Below are 27,062 nucleotides of genomic sequence, written 5' to 3' on the forward strand. Positions count from 1 at the left end.
CGCCAGTGAGGCGCCGCCGGGTCGCCCAGGGCGGTGCGGGCGGTCCCCACGCAGCGGGCCGAACATCGCCGACCCCCCCACTGCTGGAGTAACAGGCTCATCTGCTGCAGCCCGGCGGTGAAAGCTGGCCGATGTCACCTCTTTATCTTCTCCAGCTTCCTCTACAGTTTATGGGAACATTGACCACAGCCTGTGCCCTGCCCCTGAGGGAGGCACAGAGGCAGCAGCAGCCCCGAAGCTGGTTCAGGGAACAATATTAGTCCCAGGCAGGACACTGGGGTGATGCAGCCTTACACCTGGCACGTACCGCCAGGCTCAAGGACAGCTTCCACCCCACTGTGATAAGACCATTGAACGGTTCCCTTATACAGTGAGACTGCACCATCTACCTTGTTGTGACCTTGCACCTTATTGCACTGCACTTTCTCTGTAGCTGTGACACTCTGTACTGTTATTGTTTTCACCTGTACTACATCAATGCACTCTGTACTAACTCAATGTAACTGCACTGTGTAATGAATTGACCTGTTTTTCACTGTACCTTGGTACAAGTGACAAAAACAAACCAATACCAATACACTTCCTCATAATAAAATCACAAACCTCCTTACATCCATTGAGAGTTGAAGCAGGGAATCAGTTCAATGTTTTAGCCAAGAGACCATTCCTCCATCAGTGCATCACTTGGCACGCACTGAAGTAACTGCCTAGAAATGTACTGACGTTTCTGGCGTGGGAGAAGAAACCTGACTCAGTTGCAAGAGCTTACACCTTACGTAAAACCAAGTTGTTATTCCAATATGTATTAACAATATTATTTAGGGACATCCCACGATCTACCTTGTTGTGACCTTGCACCTTATTGCACTGCACTTTCTCTGTAGCTGTGACATTTTACTCTGTACTGTAATTGTTCTTACCTGTACTACATCAATGCACTCTGTACTGACTCAATGTATCTACACTCTGTAATGAATTGACCTGTACGATCAGTATGCAAGACAAGTTTTTCACTGCATCTTGGTGCAAGTAACAATAATAAACCAATACCAATCTGTTCTAGTGACAGGACCAATGGGATGTATTAAATTGTATTTGTCACTAGGAAATGAAGACAAAATTACTATACTTTTCCCCAATGGGGGTACAGAGTAGCAACTGTGCTATGAGAAATACATCCTAATCTGGGGCGATACTGTGATAGCTTAACATGCAAAAAAGGTGGAGGTTGGTTTTTTCCTTTAGGAAGTTTATACTTGTCGTGTCTGCTTTCACGTCTGCCAACACAACCCTTACAGAGACCCTCACAACACCTCCCTTTGCAACTAAATCCTTGACTTTCTGACCAATAGAAGACAATCAGTAAGGTTAGGCAGCAACCCCTCCACCACGATTATTCACAACACTGGTGCCCCACAAGGCTGCGTCCTCAGCCCCCTACTCTACTCCCTCCACACTCACGACTGTGTGGCCAGATTCTGCTCTAACTACAATCTACAAGTTTGCAGATGATACCACCGTTGCAGGCCATATCTCATATAATGATGAGTTGGGAGTACAGGAAGGAGATAGAGAGCATAGTGACACGGTGTCATGACAACAATCTTTCCCTCAATGTCAGCAAAACAAAAGAGCTGGTCATTAACTTCAGGAAGGGGGCAGTGCACATGCTCCTGTTTATGTCAACAGTGCTGAGGTCAAGAGGGTTGAGAGCTTCAAGTTCCTAGGTGTGAACATCACCAACAGCCTGTCCTGGTCCAACCACGTAGATGCCATGATCAAGAAAGCTCACCAGCACCTCTACTTCCTCAGGAGGCTAAAGAAATTTGGCATGTCATCTTTGACCCTCACCAATTTTTATCCATGCATCATAGAAAGCATCATATCCAGGTGCATCACGGCTTGGTACAGCAACTGCTCTGCCTGTGACTGTAAGAAAATGCAGAGTTGTGGACACAGCCCAGCACATCACAGAAACCAGCCTCCCCTCCATGGACTCTGTCTACACTTCTTGCTGCTTCGATAAAGCAGCCAGCATAATCAAAGACCCCACCCACCCTGGACAATCTCTCTTCTCCTCCCTCCCATCAGGCAGAAGATACAAAAACCTGAAAGCACATACTACCAGAGTCAAGGACAGCTTCTGTCCTGCTGTTATAAAACCATTGAATGGTCCCCTTGTACGATAATATGGACTCTTGACCTCACAACCTACTTCGTTATTACTTCACACCTTATTGTCTGCCTGCACTGCACTTTCTGTATAACTGCGACACTTTATTCTGTATTCTGCTCTTGTTTTACCCTGCACTACCTTGATGCACTGTGTAATGAATTGATCTGTATGAACGGTACCCAAGACAAGTTTTTCACTGTACCTCGGTACATGTGATAGCAATAACCCAATTTACCAGAGACACAGGAGGCCGCAGATGCTGGAATCTGGAGCAGCAAACCATCTGCTGGAGGAACTCAGCAGGTTGAACAGCATCTGTGGGGGGAAAGGAATTGTTCATGTTTCGGGTCGAGACCCTCCACCCTGTGGATGCTGCTTAACTCGCTGAATTCCTCCAGCAGATTGTTTTGTTACAACCCTCACAGAGATCAACCAAAATGATGGCCGCTAAAGATCAAAACAGCGACGCAAGATTAGCCCCCAAAAGCATCCTTACCCCATCTGGCTTAGATGTAAACAACTAACAAATATACGTGTTCAATTTTATATATATTACTACATAAATTTTATACATTATTACAAATAAGATAAAGACATTTTTTAGTCACATGTACATCGAAACATACAGTGAAGTACATCTTTTTGCATAGAGTGTTCTGGGGGCAGCCCGCAAGTGTCGTCACGCTTCCGGCACCAACATAGCATGAGAGGGTAGGTACAGAAACTCTGATTAACCAGCACACTCAGGATTTCAGTGGTGTCAGACTTTTGGATTTTCCAGAGTATTGGATTTCCTATCAATACCCCAAGACAATTTAAATTCTTTTTTATAGATGTTGTGTTGTAATAAATGTTCCAGTAAGCAGAGTAAGTTTAAAGGTATCACAGGATCCCAGGCTCAGTGAAGTACATGACAATAAACTTGACTTGAATATCAGGGCAGCCTGAATCCCCAGTGAGTTCTAAGGGAACGCCAGAAACATTATTTGTGAGTCAAATGCCAAACCATTTCTGAATAGTCAGATAGCAGCTTGTCAGAGTTTTACTGCACTTTCAATAATACGGCTCCAAATACATGGTGATTAGCAGAGAGAGCAGCGTAATGAGGAGACACAGCCTTTTTTAGTTTCTCGTTTCTCACTGCAGGATCACACACATACAGGAATGAAAAACTGAGGGGAAAAAAAACGTACAAAGGAACAGTCGCTCACCCTGTGACAGGGAGGAACAGCAGATTAGAGGTGCCATCTAAGAATCTGAAGAACATTCAAGGCCCTGCACAAAAGATTTGCAACACAGCCCACCAGGCAGTGTTTTTCAAATGCAGTAGACATGGTACATCAAAAGAGGTTTGTTTGCAAAACAGAGCACATAACCTAGACTATAAATGTTGAGTCCTCAAACCCTCTGCTACAGACTGTGTTCCCGTCATTGTTACATTGCTAAAAACCAGATTCATCTCAGCTTTTTTGTCAAAAAGGATCACAAAAAAAGTCTATTCAGAGATACACATTATTGCTCCTGTGTTTGAAAGCTAGTTTTATATGGTCCCTTTATGCTTTCAACCGTGAAGTAGTAATATCAATATACAAATTTCATATGATTATTTTTCTCTTTTAAATGAACAACAACTATAACTCAAGTCTATTGATCAGTTTTCCTGATCTCCCTATGCTCTCATGTTGATTCAACTTTCGGACTGTTTGGTTCAGGTCTTGAACTCAAACTCTATTTCTTTATTGGACATGCTTGGATTTGGTCAGCACTGGATGTAACTCAGACACAGTTTCATTATCAAGAGGGTCACCATCCAGAATTGGTCCATCCCTAACAGAGATCGTTCGATCTACATGAATCCTTCTGAATTTTTTCATTAAATTTCGATCAAAGACCTCTCAGTTTCTCCATACTTAAGAACAAGAAGAGCCATACAGCCCGTTCCACAAGAGCATTCATGGCTGATTCAGTCTTGGCCTCAGCACCACTTTCCCCACTCTGTTCCCATCCCTCTTATAGTTCAAGTTCCTGCCAATCCCACCTTGACTCTCACAGGGTTTCTAACTGTTGTTTGAGTGAGCTGGACCTGCACTAAGATTGTGCTTATTTTTGTTAAAGCTGTTTCTCTGATTAGCGTCGTTATTACATCTTTGAGTTAATTGTTTCTCTATAGCCTGAGAAACAAATACGTTTGAAAAGGGCTAAAGCTGGTTCTCAATCTTCTCTTCATCAGAGGTCTGCAGGCCCATGCCTCGTGTAGTGCATGGAGATTTTCCTCACTTCGAGAAATTGGCCAAGTCATGTTTCATGCTGACCTTTAAATATATCTGCCAAACTTACTCCCTGAGAACTTCCTTAAATATTCCAACTGACCTCTTGGCTGCTCCATTTGAACCTGGATGATACAAGGGAATGAAAATACTTTTGCTACCATTGTTTCACGAAGCTTGTGAACAAAGCAGATCGGAATTCAGGGCCATTAGGAAATGAGCTCTTGTGATGATCCATAACATGCATGCAAAGATCTCAAATCACCTGTGGTATGTTTAGTAATGTTACATGAACCCACTTGATCCTACTTGAAAGGCACTTGATCCCACTTTGACTATTGATTAGTATTTTCTTCTCAAAAGATGGTTTGTTCTCACAATTTCAGCACATTGAAGCCACTGTCCAAACCAGACCTGGTGAACAAGGCTTCTTCCAATATTTCTTGTGCATTCAGGATGATGTTCAGCCAAATTTTTTCTTGCCCAGAGCAGCGAGTACGACCACTCTCTGCTTCCCACGCGATACAATCCCACTTACTTGATAGTTCATTTGTGGGACGGTTTCAGTTCCTTGTTTGTACCTTGGTCAAATTCTGTCGATCCATTCAATGTCTCTCCATAGACTTTCCTCAACACTGGGTCTTGTCTGTGATTTCAGACCCAGTCTTTTGAAAGTCCTCCTCAACCAGATTTAAACTACAAATCCCTCTTTCACTTCCAGTCAGAGTTCTCGTGCAGTAACCAGGATGTGGCATCTGCAATGGCAGCTAGAACTTCTGTACTGCATTGTATAGTCACACTGTGCTTGAGGAATTTCCCATCTCTGCGTCCTTGATGTCCCTGTCATAGGCATATCTGATCTGGGACTTGACATGTTAGTTGTGGCTTATGATTGGTTATTGAGGTGAAGGGTCTGTTTAGTAAAAACGGATGAAATTCTTGAATTCAGACAAAATACTGAGTGTTTTTTGATTTGTGCATGTGTCTGTTCCCTAAAAGATGTGTGCAGGTATCTCTTGCCTTTCATCCATCTCATGAGTCATCACTGGAATCTAAATCATAACATGATATATTAAATGGCAATTTTAGCTTGTGCATAGCATCATAAGGAACAAGCACAGCTCCATTTGTTAAACTTTCAGATTCAGTTTAGCTTATTGTCATATACACCAGGGTGCAATAAAATTCCTTGCTCACGTGAAGCTCACAGAGTAAACAGTGTACACGGTAATGGTAAATACAGCAGTGATCGCAAAAAAACAGAAAGGTTCAAAGACTGTAGTGCAAATCTGAAGTAGTGCAAAAGGAAATGCTGAATTAATAATGGAAATAGAATTAAGAGTCCGAGAACATCTTGCAATCAGCACACACTTCCACTTAAATAACTGATGCAACAGTCTGAGCTCCACTTCAAGGGCTGGGAAGCATCATATGTAATACTGCAACGTCCTTCGAAACAAACTTAGCTCAGCTACATTTTGGTGATGGTATCTTTTTCCTTCACTGGTTGTAGATCACAGACAAGGTACGTATTCCACTTATTACAGAAACATACTTCATCTTCACATGCTGTTTGCATGTTCTTCTGAACACTTCCCCCAAAAATCAGAAGACTTTCTTCTGCGCTCATGGCAATCAACAGACCATCTTGGTTATACAAACAATGACCAGTCCTTGCAAGATATTATCCACCGTGGTCTGGAAAATCTTGACCACGTGCAACTTTGTGTCTGAGTTGAAACCTTTCTGTATGTTAGTGATAAAATGGTGGTTAATACCCAAACATACTCTTATTTCATTTTTTTTTTAAATATGTACATTACACAGTAGGTGCATCACGGCTTGGTACAGCAACTACTCTGCCTGTGACTGCAAGAAACTGCAGAAAGTTGTGGACACAGCTCAGCACACGGAAGCCAGCCTCCCCTCCTTTGACTCTGTCTACACTTCTCGCTGCCTCGGTAAAGCAGCCAACATAATCAAAGACCCCACCCACCCCGGACATTCTCTCCCCCTCCGCACCCCCCCCCCCCCCCCCCCCCCCCCCCCGTCAAGCAGAATATGCAAAAGCTTGCTGAAAGCCCATACCACCAGGCTCAAGGACAGTTTCTATCCCACTGTTAAAAAACTATTGAACAGTCCCTTGGTATGATAAGATGGACTCTTGACCTCACAATCTACCTCGTTATGACCTTGCACCTTACTGTCTGCCTGCACTGCACTTTCTCTGTAACTATAACACTTTATTCTGCATTCTGTTATTGTTTTCCCTTGTACTGCCTCAACGCACTGTTGTAATGAAATGATCTGTATGGAAGGCACGCAAAGCAAAAGTTTTCACTGTACCTTGGTATGTGTGACAATAATAAACCAATTTAGTATAATAAATGTTCCAGTGAACCCAGTGAGTTTAAAAGGAGTGGCAAATATACAAGCACACCAGACACTGGCTGGTTGTAAGCCGACCCCCATTCCTGACTCCTGGTATTCCGGCTGCACGTGGCCCATTATCTGGACCCATGCTCACATTCCAGACTAATGAGTGAGCCAGCTGCCGGACCCTCAGGATTTCCAAACAACCGGATGCCGGATTATCAGAGTTTTACTGTAAAGCAAAAACAGCTTCCTATTTCAAAGACCAGTTCCCCCAAAGAATTGGCATTGTAGTGAAAATTTATAAAATCAAATGTTCGTAAATTGAGAGTCACTATACACACATCAAACTCTGTCACTGACCGAGTCTTCTGGTTATTGTTACGAAGCAAGCACACCACACGACTGCCCTGTCAACACATCCAGATGAAGGGTGTCAACCCGAAACGTAGACTTTCTAATTCCCTCCGCAGGTGCTGCCTGACCCTCTGAGTTCATCCATCATTTTGTTTGTTGCTCCAGTTTCCAGCGTCTGCAGTCTCTTGTGTCTATGTTGATATACTACATAGCTTAACTGCAAAGCACCAGGATCATACTGGAACCTACAAGCTTCCAATTTGATTATTGATGGTTCTGTTATCACTGGGTCAGTCATAGGACTCCAATCCAGACTCATGAAAATTGTTCAAGTCCCTCTCCAGAGATCCAAGGACGTACTTTGACATTGACATTTGACTGCGGCACTTTCAGAGCTGCTGTCTTTCAGAGGAGATTGTAAACTTAAGGCTCCAATTGCCCTCTTGGGTGGATGTAAAAGATCCCACGGCACTCTACAAGTAACAGTTATCCCTGGTATCGCATCTAATTTTTAAGCTCTCAGACACATATTCTGGTTTGATTTTAGCAGACACCTTCCCCCTGACATTGATTAGAATCTAAAGAAAGCTAGGTACAAGAATTTTAACTTCACCTTGGATTAGTTTTAGATCCAGTCTTTAGCCAAAAGGACATGCATTTCTATAGCACCTCTCACTTCCTTTCGGGACATTGCAAAGTGCCATCTTGGGACTTTTGAAGTGTAGTCACTGTTGCAGTGGTAGCCTTAGCAGGGTCTCACAAATAATACTGTGACAACGATCTGATAATCTACTGCAGTGATGTTTGGGGATGTTGGCCTGTATTCTCTCCCATCTTGAGAGCTCTCATTCCACTTTCCAGACATACAGGTACCCTGTTAAACTCATCCTCTGAAGTGCCGTCATGTTGAAATCAGCCATAACCAGGTTTACTCTGTTCTCTTGCTCCGGGGCCTGGCATCATGGGTATTGCAGTCGTCAAGGCTGTGGGTACATTTACGTAGCCATAGATGGGGCGCAGATAGACACCAGTGTCGCCTGGGTTAAAGCCTGAGCCATCTTATTTGGTGAGTTTTATTTTGTTTAGTGGCCCCACAATGGAGATCGTCAAAATGTAATGAACCAAAAAAGTTCTAAGGAATTTTCACTCGCAAACATTTTGAGTCTCATTTCCCCCTCATAGTTGTAGTAACAGGAGTTAAAACTCAGGATTTTGTCTTCACCTCTGCACCACACTCCCCCAACCCCCTCCTTTCTCCCTCACACCCTTCCCCCACCCTCACCTACACATCCCCTCACACCCCCATCCACATTAACCCTCACCCTCACACCACTCTCCCTCCACAGTGAACTCCACCCCCACCCCTACAAGGAGAGGTTGGACAAACTTCGATTGTTTTCTCTGGAGCATCAGAGGCTGAGGGGAGACCTGGTGGAAGTTTATACAATTATGAGAGGCATAGATACGGAAAATGGTCAGAATATTCCCCTTCCCTCCCTACTCCAAGGGTGAAAATACGAGGCAAGCTTTTAAAAAAAAAGAGTGGTAGATGCCTGGAACATGCTGCCGCGGGAATTGGTAGAAGCAGATACAAGAGCAACATTTAAGAGGCATTCAGACAGACACATGAACAGGCAGCGATAGAGGGATACAGACCAGGTGCAGGCAGTTGGGGCTTGTTAGGTTGGCACGGTAGTGCAGCAGTTAGCGTAACGCTATTACAGCGCCAGCGACCCGGGTTCAATTCCGGCCGCTGTCTGTAAGGAGTTTGTACGTTCTCCCCGTGTCTGCGTGGGTTTCCTCCGGGTGCTCCGATTTCCTCCCACATTCCAAAGGCGTACGGGTTAGGTAGTTGTGGGCGTGCTATGTTGGCACCGGAAGCGTGGCGACACTTGCGGGCTGACCCCAGAACACTCTACGCAAAAGATGCATTTCACTGTGTGTTCTGATGTACATGTGACTAATAAAGATATCTTATCATGGTTTGCAGAGACACGATGGGCTGAAGGGCCTTTTCCAGTGCTGTACTGTTCTATGTTCTTATTGGTATTTGAAAAGTAATACTTACGCTGCTAAAATAGTGTCGGTTTGGATATTTCAGGCATGGCCCCATCACCCACCCCAGAGGAGGGGGGGTTATGTTGCTGGTTTGAAGTGTTCTGAGGTGCAGTGAGAAGGCACAGAGCAGGAGCAGGTCCTCAGTAAGAGGGGGGAAGTTCTGCCCCAAAACTAGCAAGAGTATTGACAGCTGGCAAAGCCCCACCTTACATTTAAAAATAATGAAGATAAATTAAGGAATTAAAATTCTATGCAATTTTAAAAAATAATGAACTAAAACATTTTCAATTAAATAAAACAAATAATAATAAAAAAGAGTTTTTGTTCCTCACAGCCTTACAAATTCTATTGAATTAGTTGGACCATGGAACAAGCACCAGGCCTAAATAAATTTTAGAATCAGATTTGTTATCACTGATTTATATGATGTGAAATTTGCTTTGCAGCAGCAGTGAAAAGATAAAATTACTATATATAATGAAATAAAGTGCAAGGAACAAAAGTTGATCATTAACATGAAATGTAAACTGTGCGCGTCCAGTGATACTGACTGACGCACTGGACATTTCCAACATTGTTTTTATTTCAGATTTACAGCATCAGTTTTCTATTTTCCTGTTGTTCAAACTCGAGTGCTGCACAGCTGGAGATACTGTCTTTCAGGTGAAAGGTTAAACCAGAGACTTATGACTTAGTAATTAGATCACACGATGCTGTTTCCCTCCCCAGAGTCACGTAATTGAAAGCTGAATTTAGCCAGAGTGCAATTTGATAACAAATCATTTCATGTCACTCTGAAAAATAGACCAAAGGCTTCTTAGTATGGATTGTGTTTGCATAGCTGAAGAATTTTCAGTATAAGACATGCACCTAATAAGACCATAAGACATAGGAGCAGAATTAGGCCATTCAGCCCATCGAGTCTGCTCCGCCATTCAATCACAGCTGATTTATCATTCTGCCTCAACCCCATTCTCCTGCCTTCTCCCCAAACCATTGAAACCCTCACTAATCAAGAATCTATCAATGTCCGCTTTAAACATACCCAATGACTTGGCCTCCACAGCCATCTGTGGCAATGAATTCCACAGATTCGTCACCCTCTGGCTAAAGAAATTCCTCCTCATCTCTGTTCTAAAGGGAGGTCCTTCTTTTCTGAGGCTGTGCCCTCTGGTCCTAGACTCTCCCACTGATGGAAACATCCTTTTCACATCCACTCTATCCTGGCCTTTCAATATTCGGTAGGTTTCAATGAGATCCTCCCCTCATTCTTCTAAACTCTAGCGAGTACAGGCCCAGAGCCATCGAACACTTCTCATATGTTAACCTTTTCATCCCTGGAATCATTCTTGTAAACCTCCTCCAGACCCTCTCCAACGCCAGCACGTCTTTCCTTAGATATGGGGCCCAAAACTGCTCACAATACTCCAAATGTGGTCTGACCAACAGCCTATAAAGCCTCGGCATTACATCCTTGCTTTAATATTCCAGTCCTGTTGAAATGAATGCTAACATTGCATTTGCCTTCCTTACTACTGACTCAACCTGCAAGGTAACCTTTAGGGAATCCTGCACTAGGACTCCCAAGTCCCTTTGCACCTCTGATTTCTGAATTCTCTCCCCATTTAGAAAATAGTCTACGCCTTTATTCCTTCTACCAAAGTGCACGACCGTACACTTCCCTACGCTGTATTCCATCTGCTGCTTTTTTGCCCACTCTCCCAACCTGTCCAAGTCCTTCTGCAGACTCCCTGCTTCCTCAACAGTACCTGCCCCTCCACTTATCTTTATATCATCTGCAAACTTGGCCACAAAGCCATCAATTCTGTCATCCAGATCATTAATGTATAATGTGAAAAGAAGCGGGCCCAACACCGACCCGTCAACAATTTGTACACAAAGCCATTTTTTCCAGTGGTGCTAGCTGAAGCTCACTCATACTATTCTCCTGCCTCTAGTCACACTCAAAACCCTTGGGTTTTCACAGTGGTCTTTGCTGTGCATTTAAAGGGACACCCACACTCTCAATCTGCAATGTCTGCAGTTGCCTTATTCCCCTCAAAGTCTGACTTCCATGCATTCTCTGGCCTCTGTAGCTGAGGATCACAATTACGAAGTTCATGGCAATAAAAGGAGCCTTAAGATTTTAATTTTTTCTAGAGATAACAGCTTTGATAAAGAAGTGACTTACCAAATTATCACAGCATAACAATACAGAACAGATACACAAGAGATTCTGCAGATGCTGGAATCTGGAGCAACACACACAAGATGCTGGAGGAACTCAGGTCAGGCAGCATCTATGGAGGGAAATAAACAGTCAACGTTTTGGGTCAAGACCCCAGAACACTCTACGCAAAAGATGCATTTCACTGTGTTTTGATGTCCATGTGACTAATAAAGATATCTTTTATCAGGACAAAACATACACATGGCAGGTAACAGATATGGCTGTTGGACCAGTCAAGCAGTAAACAGCAAGTTGTTTTATTGTTGGTCGTGGGCAGCGATGTTCCCCTTGGTTTCCTTTTTAGCCTTTACCTTCTCAAGGGGTCAAGCCAAGGCCAGCATTAGTCCCACCTCAGAGCTCTTAGTTGGCTGTCTACCTACTTACCTTCATGCATGAACTTTATTTCAAAGGAGTAGGCAAGTACTTCCCAACTATCACTGTCGTAATGACCTCATCTCATTAATAAAACCAGTCAGTGATGAATGAGGTGGTACCCTAATGAACTCTTCCATGCGCAGGTAATGTGGTTGTCAGTCCCTGGCCTCACTGAAGTGATCTTGGTATGCAGTGTTTAGACAATCTGTCAGGAAAGTCCATTCTAGAGGCACAGACTATTAACAACCACCTTGCCTATCTAAAGATACCAAGGTCTCCCTTTCCCTCATCTGCATCCAGGTGGCAAGGTATGTTTATTTCATCCCAAGGAAATGTGACCTCACCTCGCCTGGGTAGCAGGGACACCAAGTTCCCTTATCAGAGTTTTCTTTAGCAAAGCCCCAAAGTGCTTAAATGTAAACATATAAGTGAAGCGGTTAGCGTAACACTATTACAGCGCCAGCGACCTGGGTTCAATTCCGGCCGCCGTCTGTAAGGAGTTTGTACGTTCTCCCCGTGTCTGCGTGGGTTTCCTCCGGGTGCTCCGGTTTCCTCCCACATTCCAAAGACATACGGGTTAGGAAGTTGTGGGCATGCTATGTTGGCACCGGAAGTGTGGTGATGCTTGCGGGCTGCCCCAGAACACTACGCAAAAGATGCATTTCACTGTGTGTTTCGATGCACATGTGACTAATAAAGATATCTCATCTAATCAACACTCAGTTCAGACTCCTTGCTGTCTGGGAACCTCCTGGGAACCCTGGAACAACCTCCCGTATTTACCCGACAGGGTCTCCTGTCATTGCAGCATACTGCGTATTGCACAGCTCTGGCCTGAGGGCCGCAACCAGCAGCAGGAAGAACAGGACCAAGAGGAGAAAGAGGGAGAGAGATACCATCACCTGCAGATAGCACCAAGGAAAGCAGATTCGCTGGCAATGGCAGCAGGGAGGTCCCATCTGGACAGGAGGAGTAATCCTGAGCTTCTGGTTGCCTGCCATCTTAATTCACCATCCTCTGTTGAAGGGGAAGTCGTGAGAACACACACCAGTCCTCATTGAGGCGTCAGCTGTGGAAAGGGTGAGCAGCTTCAGATTCCTGGGTGTCAACATCTCAGAGGATCTCCCGGGTCCAACACGTCGATGAAGAATCACGAAGAAAGCATGACAGTTTGAGGAGATTTGGTATGTCATCAAAGACTCTTGCAAATTTCTATAGATATACGGTGGAGAACATTCTGATAGTTGCACAACCACCTGGTATGGAGGCTCCAACGTGCAGGATTGAAAGAAGGTTGTAGACTCAGCCAGCTCCATCACGGTCACAACCCTCCCCGCTATCGAGGACATCTTCAAGAGGCGGTGCTTCAAAAAGGCAACATCTATCATTAAGGAACTTCACCATCTGGGACATGCCCCCTTCTCCTTACTACCAGCGGGGAGGAGGTACAGGAGCCTGAAGACCCACACTCAGTGTTTCAGGAACAGCTTCTTCCCCTCCGCCATCAGATTTCTGAACAGTCCATGAAACCATGAACTTACCTTGTTATTCCTCTCATACACAATTTTATTTATTTTTTTGGCAGCTTGTAGTAATTTTTATGTCTTGGACTGTACTGCCACCGCAAAACAACAAATTTCACAACATATGTCAATGATAATGAACTCTGCCACACTGTTACGAGGCCCAACATAAACTCAAGGAACACCACCTCATTTTTCATCTGGGCATGTTGCAGCCTGCAGGGCTCAATGTCAAATTCTCTAACTTTGGATAACTTGTTTTCTCCTTCTGTTCGTATCAAGTCTGGTCAGTTTTGCTTGACATTCCTCTCTCTTTTTCTGTCACTTGTATATTCTGTCCCAATAAGCCAGACTACACAATACCAGTCACGCATCACAACATCAGTAACACAAAGGAGCTCAACAGTCCACTCAATGTCTGTCGATCTTTTCATCCTATTACAGATGTGCCCTCTGTTCTACCCACCCACCCTCACAACATTCTCTACTAAGACCAACTTGTTTTCTTTCTTTCTTAGTTCTGATGAAGGGTCTGAAACTTAACTTTCTCTCTCCACAGATGCTGCGTGACCTGCTGAGTTTTCCCAGAATTTTCTGTTTTTTAAAATCCCAGATGGACATGCTGCCAGGGGTTGTGTAATAGAACACAGATTGCCAAGATGTACACATTCCACTTTCCACTGCTCCTATGGACATCTGCCACTTAAACAGACATTTATGGTTATCGATAAGAGGGGGTGAGTCATTGCATCAAGGAATCCAGTGCTCCATTCTTCACCAACAAACCACATCGCCAGAAGACTTCAGTGACAACGATGCTTCCATACATTCACTGAGAGATCAGCATTAAATGCTGCTTGAAGGTAAGCTATAGAAGTGCTTAGTACGTGAGCACAAAGGTTATCTTTACCTGTGTGTAACTCTGTCAGCAGATTTCAAATGGGACACTTGGGTCTGAAACTAGTGCCCTAAACTTGTGGCGAATTACACTGGAATAAGGACAGAGTTGACTAAAGTAGACTGAGGAAACAGATTAAAGGCTGAGAAGGCAGATCAACAGTAGCAGACATTTATTTCATAAATCTCAGCAAAGATATATTCCAGTGAGAAAGACTCTATGAAAAGGACGAATCATCTTAACAATCAAAGGAAGAATGGTATCAAGTTGAAAGAGAAGGTACAAGATGTTCTGAAGATGGTGGGCTACAGGATTGGGAGATTTTTAGAAACTGGGAAGGGATGACTAAATACAAAAACATGGGAGAAGGTAGAGTGTAAACTAAAAAATAATACAGCAACAGACTACAAGAGCTATTGCAGGTATATAAAAAGGACGAGAGAAGCTAAACATTGATCCCTTAGGAGATGGGGCTGGGGAATTCATAACCGGACATAGTGAAAGGGCAGAGATTTAAGTTATTTTGAATTGGTCTTTGTGGTAGAAGACACCAAAAACTTCCCAATAATACAATCAAGGGGCAGGTAGGAGGAACTTAAAACAAATCACTAGAAAAACACTTGGCAATTTAACAAAATGACAAGTCCACTGGACCTAATGGCCTGCATCCTAGTGCCTCAAAGGAAGTGGCTGCAGAGAAAGTGCAGAGAAAGTGAACGTATTGGCTACCTTCTACCAAAACTTCCTGGATTCTAGAGAAGATTGAAAAATGGGAAATTTTACACCACTATTTACGAAAGGAGGAGAACAGAAAGCAGGCTACTTAGAATAACATCCATCGTTGGGAAAATGCTGGAATCCACTATTAAAGGAGACAGCAGGAGGAGATTTAGAAAATCATAAGGAGGACTTTATACGGAAATAGCATTTGTTAAATTTCCTAGAGTCCTTTGAGGATACAACAAACATGATGGATAAAGGGAAAGCAGTAGGTGTAGAATATTTGGTGTTTCAGGAGCCAATCCATAAAATGCAACATGAAAGGTTACTGCAGAAGAACACACAGGGTTGCGGATGGTATATTGGCATAAATAGGGACGAGCTAACTAACAAAAAATAGAGTTGAGATAGATGGATCATTTTTGTATTGGCAATCAGCTACCTAGTGGGGTGCCACAGGGTTGGTGTGGGCACCTCAACTATTTATTATCGTTATTAATGACTTGGATGAAGGTATCGAATGAGTGCAGTCAAATTTGCTAATGAACCAAAGATAGAAGGATTAGCAGGTTGTGAGGGTACACAAAGAAACATAGGTTGAGTAGGCAAGTTGGCAGATGGAACACGACATGGGAAATATGGAATTAGATAATTTGAAAGAATAAACAAGCAAATTATTTAAATATAGTGAGATTATAAAACGTTGCAGTATAAAGGAATCTGGGGATTTAGTGCATGGAACACAAAAGGTTGTCATAAGTAACAGCAAGTAAGTAGGAATGCCAATGGAATGGTTTTTATTGCAAGGGGTATGGAGTATAAAAGTAGGGATGGTTTGATGCAACTTTGCAGGAAATTGGTGACACTGCAGCATACAGTATAGGTTTTTGTATCTAGAAAATGATATGCTTGCACTGGAGGCAGCGCGGAGGTGGTTCACTAGGTTTTGTGAGATGAAGGCGTTGACTCATGAAGAAAGGTTGAGCATACTCAGAGTTTGGAAGAATAAGAGGAGGTCTTATTGAAACTTAAAAAATCCTGAGGGCAATTAACAGTGATGCTGATGTTTCTCCAAGTGGGGGTATTTAGAATAGAGGTATAGTTTCACAATTAGAGGTCATCTGTTTAAAATGAAGACTAGGAGAAATTTATCTCAAAGGATTGTAACTCTTTGGAATTCTCTTACTCAGAGAGGTGAGGAGGTGGAGTAATTGAATATATTCAAGGTGAAGATTGGTGGGCATTTACACTACAAGGAAACCGGGCGATCAGGTGAGGGGGGGGGGGGGAAGAGAACGTCTGATGAGGATGTTAAGATCAGATCAGCCACAATCTTGCTGCATGACAGAGTAGGTTTGACGGGCTGATTGGTGTGCGCCTGCTTCTCACGGTCTTATCACTTCCTGCCAAAAACAAGTTCTCATTTCCTTTCTGGTCCTTTTGACCATTATCTTAAATCTGTATCTGGTGGCTGCTGACCCAACTGCCAGTTGAAACAATTTCCCCTCCATCTACCCTACAATAAATATAGTTCTCTGTTAGTTAACAATGTCTGCTGAGTGCCAGCACGCGGGCCTGAAGGTTTTCTTTATAGAAATTGTGTCAGTAGTATGAAATTGTTAAAAAAAAGAGGTGGGATTTTAAATCTAGATCCCACCTTGGAACATTGTGAATTAAAACCCCTGGTACCATGCAAACTATCAGCACATTTAGTCGCAAGTTTTTCTTCTTTTTCAGGTACTTTCCCTCTCATTTTCTCTGTCATGCACTGCTTGCAGCCTAGAGGGCAGCAGCAGACAAATTTTTGATATGGCTCCTTTGAAATAATTTTGAGACGACCTTACATGCCCTGTCAGCACACTTCTCATGTCTTTGTCCCTCTGCTGTGCCTTATAACATTGGTCTTCCCAGAGTATGGTTCTGCTCTTAACTGCAGTCCTACAACAGCTTAAATATGACAGAGACATCACTGTGATAAGCACATTTAAGTGGCAGCTTTGGCTCAGCGCTTTCACTCTCACCTTTGAGTCAGAACATTGTGGATTCAAGTACCATTCCAAGTCCTGAGCACGTAATCCAGGTAGATACATCACAGCCATAGATAGTGTTGCATTGCTAGAGAATGAGATGCTGAACTGAGGTTTCACTTCATCTCTTGGTGGATACAGAAGTCTCTTGGCACTGTTTCAAGAGACTTCTCCATGTCCTTGGTGATGTTTATGTCAACCAAAAATCACTACATTTTTTGATCATCTCATTGCTGCTTGTGACACCTTGCCATTTGCAAATTAGCTGGTATGCTTCTGAATATTATGACAGTAATCACAACACATTTACTAGAAATGTGACTGGGTTACCAGCACAGGTCAGAGCTTGTGTGTTTTCTGTTATTTACTCACCACCTACACCTGTAACGCTTTCCTCCATCTAAAGGTTGCAGGTCAGGATTGTTACGGAATAGCCCGTTTGCCTGCATGGTTTCAGCTTCAACATTGCAAGATTCAAGCACCTTCCAATCTACAATCTCTACCATCTGGAAATTTAAGGACAGCAGCACATGGGAACCTTAATGCTCGCAATTTTCCCTCACGTTGCACCCTCTCTTGACGTGGAAATATATTACAGCTCCTTCAGCTTTGATGGGTCAAAGTCCTGGAAATCTCTAACAGCACTGTTGGAGAATTTTGCCACTTGGACTGGTTAATAGCAACAGCAAAATCCTGTCATTGTGTATTGATAAAAATAACTGCTCCTTATTTTGCAGGGATTATTTGGGGATATCAGAGACTGGGTAGGTGACAACCTTGAGGACTTTATTAAAAAAGACAGCTCTCTTATCAGCTTGTGCCCAGGAAACCACACCTGATAGAGCAATGGGGCAAGACCTTTGCATCATTCTGGAAGCTGTTAGGCACCGAGGTGGGAAGGTTTCAAGAACTTGCTGGGAAATGAAGCTAGAATGTGCTGAGGCTTTGGATCATGTGGGGCAGATGTCATTGGAGAACTGTGTGCAAATCTAGTCTCAGAAAGGATATACATACAGAAGAATACTCCACAAGATTAATAAACAAAAGACGGATGCTAACAAGTTTTACAATCTAAAAGACAAGTTTAGAGAATATATTACATAGTATAGAAATGGCAAATCCAGTGCTGAACCATAAATTGAGTCAGATTAATGGAATACAAAGTAATAAAGTTAAACTTGTGAGAATATTTTTCCACAGGGTGATGGGTGAATGTATGGAACTATCCATAGGTAAGGCAGTGGATACAAAGATGTTCAGTGAGCTGAAGGTGCTGCTGAAGGCTGGTCTGGGAGGGGCGGATCTTGACTTTGTTTATTGGTTTAGTGAAGGGGAACATTCAATGGTCTTTCCTTATTTCTTAAATGAATCTTGGGTTCTATATCAATACTACATGTTAGGAACACATGCATCCTAAGCTGCAACACACTCAACTGCTCTGAAGGTGAAGGAATTCACAGATTTGAATCTTGGATTTGTCTCTGAATCCAACTGTAGCCAGCACTAGAGTGCACATTGCAGATTTCTGCACATCCAATTCTATCCTCTTGTACATCTCCAAAATCCTTTGATTTGCTATTGGTGACCAGACCTTCAGTACACAGGCGCGGTAGTGTAGCGGTTAGCATAACGTTTTACAGTGCCAGCGACCTGGGTTCAATTCTAGCCACTGTCTGTAAGGAGTTTATATGTTCTCCCCGTGTCTGCATAGGTTTCCTCCGGGTGCTCTGGTTTCCTCCCACATTCCAAAGACGTATGGGTTAGGAAGTTGTGGGCATGCTACGTTGGTGCCAGAAGCGTGGCGACACTTGCGGGCTGCCCTCAGAACACTCTACGCAAAAGATGCATTTCACTGTGTTTCGATGTACATGTGACTAATAAAGATATCTTATCTAAGCTTTGGGATTCCCTCCTTAAAAATCAGTTTCTGCCCTCTCACTGCACTTGACCAAGATTTATCATCAGTATTCCTAGCCCAGTAGGAAATTTTGTTTGATGAGCTTGGTATGTTTTGTTGATAAAAAGAGTTATTTACAGATCTAATTACTGAAAGAATAGAGCAATTTGCAAATCATAACACATTTTAATCATGCTCGTAGCACTTGAGGATTAGAAAGTGCCTATCATTGAATAAAGGGAGTTTGACCTCTGTTGGATTCGACTGTTTTAAGTAGTTTTTTTTAAAAACATGTATAGTGTTTAATACATCTCAAGTGGCTGTACAAGGTAAAACCGCTTCTTAGCTTATTGTTTCGTCCATCAAGTGAATAAGTGTTTTTTCATTGGTTGATTTTGCCACAGGTATCCAATAGGCTTTCTGATTGGACTGTTGTTATCTAAGGAGTACCTCTTACCTCAGGTACAAAAGGTGTTGTTTTTTGTTAATCACTCTCTTGCTCTCTTCCCCCTGCCCATAGCTCATTTTACTTCCTGTGTCTTGGCTCATCTCCTCGTAGTAAAGCTCGTACCAAGTGCTCTGTGACTTACTTTGTTTTTAAACTTTTCCAATGAAACCTTGTGAAGCACCAAGTTGTCTTCAATTCATTCTTGGACTCCTGAAAGAACCTGCGGATTCGAAAATAATTGGATCTTACACCTCTAAAAGTTGCTACTTCAGTGAGGTGAAGTTTGGCAGAGGGTTTGTTGCCATTAATAAGTACAAAATATCAAGAACCTGACAAATGGGGAACATTTTATTCTGTAGTCAAAGTTTTGCATGGATCACAAATTCTTTATAATGGTAGTAAGCAGGATATACTTGGAACTGAAATACATTGATCAAATATCAATTGTATCATATAATATCATTGAAGTGTGGCCTTTCTAAGCAGATAACATAAAAAGAGAGATTCGAAGTCAGCACTCTTGGAAGGTCTATAATAGGTAGGTCATAACTTAAGGTTAGGTGATCACAACCCAGTTGTCATTATGTAATCTGCAGAGATAAAGTGATCACAGAATATGTAAACTGGATTTTAATGCAATGTCCTGGCAAAAATAATCAGAGCATTCCTATTCAATACTGGATTCAAATGATGCCATTAGATTTGTAGTAACCGTCTGCTACTTACCTGATCTTCAAGATTCGTTCCTTTTTTGAATACTATTGGTTAAATTGCTGCAGTATTACACCTGCCTTCCGAGGAACTGACACTTTGTTAAATATAAACACAGTATCTAGAAGGCCAGAAAATCTACCATCCACAGTATAGTGCCAAATCAGTCTGGTGTGTCTCCGTGACTTGCTTTAATATCCTGTTCCAAAAAAATTGGGGAATTGGAATTGCTAGGAATAGAATTGTACTGGTAAAATCACCACAATGCTCTGTAAAACTATCTACTGTAGTTAGAAAACTGGAGGTATTAGAATACATTTTCATAGTTATCAAAATTGTCCAATAACTTTAATTTACACTTACTTTACTGTAGTGCAACTCTCCAAGGCCCTTACAGAAATACACTAATGGTAATAAGCAGGATACAGAGAGGTATTAGAACTTGGGATAAAAAGCTTGGTTAAAGGGATGGGTTTAAAGGAATGTCCAAAAAGAGATGGAGAGGTTTGGATGATTAATCGCTGAGGTTAGGATGCTGTGGAGTAGCCAATGGGAGGTTGAAGGAAGTGGGAGCGGCACAAGTGGCCAGTGTTGGAGGAATGCAGAAATCAATGACTGAGGTCTTTGTATTAACAGAACATCTGAATTAATCAAAGCTACTCTACAGATCTAATGAAGTATCTTAGACAAATATTTTGCTAGTTCAAAAGCATATGATGTCTAAATAAATTGCAATGGTGTTAGTCATGTCTGAAGTCCGCAGGGAATAAAAAAAAAGTCTGTAGCCAGCTATTAACATCTGTGGCCCACGTCTCCTAAAGTCCTTTCCCCACTATTCCATAAGTGTGCACTGCCCAACATAAATATTTACTTCAGAGATTATTAGCCTTCTCAGCATTAAGGGGACACATTTTACAGAAGAATAATATTCCGTTTTATTTGGTGAAATGTTCTTAGCCTTATAAAACAGTGCATCCTCTGACATACTGAGAGTACTGCCACAGGATAGTTGCTAAATATTACTAAGTAAATATTTACAGAGGACAGATTACAGCAATATAGAGATAACTGTAAAGGAGAGGCTGTTAAATTCACTTTGTTGCTTTTATTTGAAATATTTTTAAGTAAACATAATAAGAAGGCACAGAGGCCAATGCAGATTAAATAGAGGGGTGATGGCTTGGGGTGGGGAAAGATCCCTGATAACATGTAGAACTACCTTTAGCAAACTATATGGGATACCTTGCAAAACGTCTCTCTACACGCTACTATACACATTTATCAAAAAGTACAAATGTCCGTATATGCTGTATCAAGACACTGAAATAAGGAAGTGAACAGAGCTGAATTCTAGATAAATATTTTAAATTATTTTGACTGTTTATCAGTAAATAATAGAGCTGAATTCTGGCTCAAAAATATTAAGTGGCAAACTCCAGACTCCAATTAATATTCTGAATATCCAGCTCTATGGATTGATACAAGTTTACTAAATTCACCTACACAGTAAACACAAGCTAAGAACCTCTTTGGACCAGGTAGGGCACCACTCACGAGTAGAGTATACCACATGGTAGGAAAACCTGGGCAGTAAGAGAGAAGCACATGTGTCTCAGAGTTTTGCTTGGAGTCTGGAATGTCCCCTTTAAGTGTAATATAACACAGATCACGTGAACATGACAGTGTAAGGTAGTACAGCACTTAAATAGAAAGTATGTGAAAACTTTAGTCAATATGACTACAATTAAATATAAATCTCCAAAGTAATTTATAAAATTGAGTAATATGGGAGATACATTTTTCTTTAAAGGAATTAATTTTATAAAACTTAAGATACAGTACAGTGGTCATTTATGCAGGGAATTACACCAGTCCTTTAAAAAAAAATTAAAATACTTTATTTGGTCCTCCTGTAAACTACTTTAGTGCCATTCATGAGGGTACAAGAGGGAATGGCAGTGCATAAGCCGGATAATGAGCATCCTTTTTAATGGCACTGCCCATTTACCAAGAAAACATTGAATTGGAGTCTACACCAATATCATACATTCTACAACGTCTGATTCATAGGAATGAGTGGACAAAAAGGAATGCGTCACTCTTCCCAATAGGGGTGAGAGAAACTGAGGATGCTCCCATTAAACGGCTGTGCTCTGAAGTGATTTACAGCAAGGAAGGCGAGGTCATGAGACACTCTCTTGGAACCTCCACTCTGAATGGGCACAAAGAGATGGAAAACGAAACAAACCAATGCACAACCAAGGCTGGCAGGAAAACATCCTTTTCAACTTTTCAGACAAGCAAGGCCCACTTTGGACGGGATGAAGGAGAGGAAAATGTAAGGGCCGTTTGGACACCTGCACAAGGCCCAGCCTCCTTGCACTTGTCAGAGTACCATGCTTCAGTCCACAATGCCCAGTCAGCAGGAAGAAACATCTGAAACAACTCCAATGAGTTACTAAACTTCTCTGCATCTTGAAATCTAGTCTCAACCAAAAATATTAGGTTTCAAAGATTGAACTAAAAGGAGTGGTTCAGCGGTTGTTAGCTGCTTGACTACGTTACATGATTTTACAAACCCACACTAGTCTCTGGTAACCAGCACCAGAGTCAGACACTTTCATTTTATTTTCAGTGTAAAATGAGAACATATCAAAGAGACTGCTTGATTTCTTCCAAATTATGAAAAATGGTGGAAATTATAACTCGGTAGCAAGATTTTCAATTTAATAATTTTTAAAAAATCTGCATAATGCTTTCAGTAATTTCTCTCATATTTAATTGAGGACAATGTGCAATCGTCAATTTTATATCAGTTTGCTTTTTGAAGACATGGAAAATCTCGCTCTGGGTTACCTGTTTTAAAATTCTGCTCTTATTTGGCCCTTGGAAAACTGACATTACTGTCTTGCATCTTAACAAGGAATTAGTGATTCATAAGATCACTTTGAATCTGATTTGGTCCTGTGTATTCTAGATCTCAAAATGCTATCTCAGGAGAGTACCATTCAAATTCCCAACATGAACTCTAAGAGGTTTCTGTATTGTGCCAGTGTCTGATGCACAGGATGCAAAGAACAAATGCATACAGCAGATCAGATAAACCTCCTCCAGCCCAGAATGGCAAGTCTACCAGAATTCCCAATTTAAATTATAATTCAGGAGCAAAGTGTTACAAGTCAGTAACACTGCTAACAGCCACACATTTGAGTGCCACAGTACAACTAAATTGTAATTAAAATTCTGGTGACTTAATAGCTTATGGCAATTCCTCCTGCATGAGAGGTGTTGCAAGGGGGTCTCCTGCTTTCAGAGCAGAAACTATTTCAAACCAGCTTCTCTCAATAAACTAAGAACAATACCGAGCAGATATTTCCAATTCCAAGAAACAGCATGTTTTGTCTAAAAGCTATGGTTATTTTACTGGCTTTGCCACTTGTACCTAGTTTTAGAATATTCAGGGAGTTTTAGAAAAAAAGAGCTAGCTTTGCTGAAGTTATCTGGTCCTTTTGAGGAGTTATGCCTTGATGTGCAATACAGCACAGCATAGTTTCTACCACTCTACCATCTGCCCCCCCAACCCCTAGACAGTACTCTAATCACCCAGAGAGTTGAAAACATGCAGCTCTTCCTAATTAATGGGGAATAAATGCAATGGCTCAAAACTTCTTCTAACCAGGTGCTGTGAGGAGCTCTGGCTAACTTGTTCAATGGGTTTTTCCCCTTTTAGAATTAAAGGAGAGGTCAGAAAAGATTTTTGTATATTTAAAAAACAAACAAAGCAGTTCATTAAAATGTGGAGCTCTCTGCCACAGTTTATAAATAACACAAGGAAAGAGATTGATTCAGCTGTTTGGAAGGGAAGAGACTGGGATTACAACAGGTGTCTTGTGGTTGAAATAATTCACCAGAATCAAATGAAGACCAAAGAGCTTGTCTTTGTGCTGTTAGTCCATGATTTTGAGGGCCTGTCTCCAACTCAGAGGCAGTGCAACAGAAAAAAAATGTGATTATACATAACTGGAAGCAACGTCACAAAGTTCTCAAAAAATGTCATTGTGCATAAAGGCCTCACAAATGAGAGGGAGTCACCACACAGGTGATAATAAGACCACCTCTGGGGTCCTATATCTTAGACATGGGTCTTTAAAGGGACACAGCCTTGCTGTACTGTGGGATTTATCTGAACCAACCTCATTAAGGTACAACTCAGAAAAATAGTCATTTTTTTTTGAGCAATGGTTCTGCATGACATTCCAGTACTTTTTGTATTGGAATAAAGAAAAAGGGTGTGGAAACCTCAGGCTGTGATTATAAAGTAGATTCTACAACAAGCAATTGTTTGACACAGTGTATTTTGACTATTACTCTGTTCACAGAGGATCCAACTGTAACAGGCAGCTGAAGGCACGTGCTGAAAGCACTTGGGTGCCTTGTTAGCAGGCAAGAAGAAAGGAGGAAATTAATCAATAAAAAGGCACAAAATAAAATGAAAACCCAAAAGGTACAATGGCACAACAAACGATGAGAAGGGCACTGCCAATGTTTGCAGACATTTCGTCACAGTATCTCTACTTATTTCTAAATAAGGGAGGGGAGATAAGGATATTTAAAACTACTCACATCACATTGTGAATCCTTATGGCATGCACATCGAACTTCAAATTTTTTAATATAAAAAAAGGGAACCATTCACTTTGAGCCACTATATTAGCTTTTAGAGACAGAGATACTGGATTTCTAACCCCAATTCTGGCATAATATTGTCCAGAACAGAAGCAATGGGGCATGCTTTTATTTTGTCTCATTGTAGACTGTGAGCTACACAAAAGCTTGTGGAAAGTTTTAACTTAAAGCTGGGCTTGACACAAATGTAAGTCACAGAAAACATAAAAAGTCACAAAGTTTGAGGGCACTGAGAGGTGAAGGATGTAGAGAGCATGCTTGGCTTGCTTTCCCTGTAAAGTTCTATTGTGCATTGGGTTGTACAAAGTACAAAACCTAACAAGAAAAAGAAAAACTAGGAAGAGGGATCCAGAAGCAACTCTTGCTTCACTGTCATGGACCTTTGAAAGGGCAGGGAGAATCTTACTGGTCAGCTTTGAATGAGGACCACTTTACTTGTTTGTATGCTGCTGTGCTATGCATCTATGAACCAGGCTTATCACTGCAGACCTGTCCAGGATGGAGGAGATTTGGGGATTTGAAAAATCTCTCCTTCGTGCTGATGGAATCACTGTTCTGATCCTCCATTCTGCTTAGATAATATAAACCTCATCCCATGAGTCCGAACATGAGCACTCAATGCTGTTTCATTGTCAAAAACATCCTTGCAAACTTGGCACTGGTGATCTACATCTTCCTCTGACGTAGTGTTTGACTCCCCATTGTGTTCATCTTGCCCATTTTCACTAACCACATCTGCCTGAAGCTTTTCAGGTTCTTTGAACTTGTGGACGATGTAGAGGTGCCTGTTTAGGGAGAGTGCCGATGTATAACAGAGGCCACACTGTGAGCACTGGAAAGTTGAACCATCAGTCTTGTGCTGGGGTATGTGTTCCTGGAAATCGGCTTTGCTCTTGGTCATATAACCACATTTGGAACATCTGTACTGTTTGAACACTGCGACCTTTAGCTTCTTGGGAAGCGATGCTATGATGTTAGAGCTGGGCTGCTCAGCTGCTTCAGAGTCGCTTGCCATGCGCTTGCCAGGTAGGTCCTCCTCAAGAAAGGAAAGAACAATTAGAAATCACAAGACTGACATCTTTAAGCAGATGTGCTCTGCAAATGTAGCTTATTGATTTATATTCAGGACATAGGCACCACCAGTATGGCTGTCATTTACTGTCTGCTCCAGGCTACCTTTGAGAAGGTAATGATATGTTTTCTTAAACTGCTGCAGTTCTGGAGATGCAGGTGTTCCACAGTGTAGTTACGTCCAGAATTTTGATCCAGTAAGTAATGGAAGAATAGTGACGAATGACCAAATCAAAATAGTGTGTGGTCTTAAAGTGATGGTGCTCTGATATACCCACTGCATTTGAGTCACAGAGTCGTGGATTTGCACAGCATAGGAATAGGCCCTTTGCTCCACCAAGTCCATGCAGACCATCAAATAACCATCTATACTAATCCTATCACCAGGCACTTGGTTCATTGCTTTCTCTGCTTTGCCAGTTCAAATGCTCATCTAGATACTTCTCAAATGTTCTGAGAATACCTGCTTCCATCAGCCTTTCAGGCAGTGTATTCCAGGTTCCAACCACCTTCTAACTGAAAGAACTCTTCCTTAGATCCACTTTAAACCCTTAAGTCTTACCATAAACCTTTACCCTCTAGTTTAGACACCTTTGCTGTGGGGAAATGTTTCCTACTACTTACCATATCTATGTCCCTCAGTTTTGTATACTTCCATCAGGTTTATCCTCAGCCTCCTCTGCTCAGAGAAAAACAAACCCAGCCAATCCTGTCTCCTCATAACTGAAACACTCCATCCCAGGCAATATCCGAGTGAATTTTCCATGTATTCTCTCCAGTGCAAACATGCCCTTCCTATCATGTGGCACACAGTGCTCCAGTTGCAACCTAACCAATGTTTTATAAAGCAATCTTTGTCCTTATATACCATGCCCTGGTTAATGAAGGCAACTATCCCATATGCCTTCTTCATCACCTTATCTACCTGTACTGCCACTTTCAAGGATTCTTGGACTTGTTTGTGTCATCTGCAAACTTACTAATCACATCTCCTACATTCATATCCGAATCATTGATGTATACAACAAAGAGCAAGGATCCTAGCACTGATCCCTGTGGTACACTACTGGGCACAGGCTCCCAAAAACAACCCTCCACTGTCACCCTCTGCCTCCTATTACCAAGCCAATTTTGGATCCAATTTGCCGACCTGCCTTGGATCTAATGGGCTCCAAACCTTTAGACCAGCTTCCCATGTGGGACCTTGATCAAAGGCCTTTCACCTCTTCAAAAAATTCAATCAGG

General features: G+C 42.0%; 1 protein-coding gene across 3 annotated transcripts in view; it reads right to left on the reverse strand.

Moving 5' to 3' along the window:
• Nucleotides 1–19,753: 19,753 nt before the first annotated feature.
• Nucleotides 19,754–27,062, reverse strand: part of znf592 (zinc finger protein 592) — a 143,821-nt gene continuing 136,512 nt past the window's right edge. For 2 of the 3 annotated variants that reach the window (XM_052042609.1, XM_052042608.1), the window contains one exon: nt 19,754–25,782. In XM_052042609.1, coding sequence (XP_051898569.1) covers nt 25,294–25,782 — 489 coding nt within the window. In that variant the 3' untranslated portion in view covers nt 19,754–25,293. The remainder of the gene's footprint in view (nt 25,783–27,062) is intronic. The other variant, XM_052042611.1, reaches the window with a different exon arrangement.

The sequence above is a fragment of the Pristis pectinata genome, chromosome 32 (assembly GCF_009764475.1).
Source record: "Pristis pectinata isolate sPriPec2 chromosome 32, sPriPec2.1.pri, whole genome shotgun sequence".
NCBI lineage: Eukaryota > Metazoa > Chordata > Chondrichthyes > Rhinopristiformes > Pristidae > Pristis > Pristis pectinata.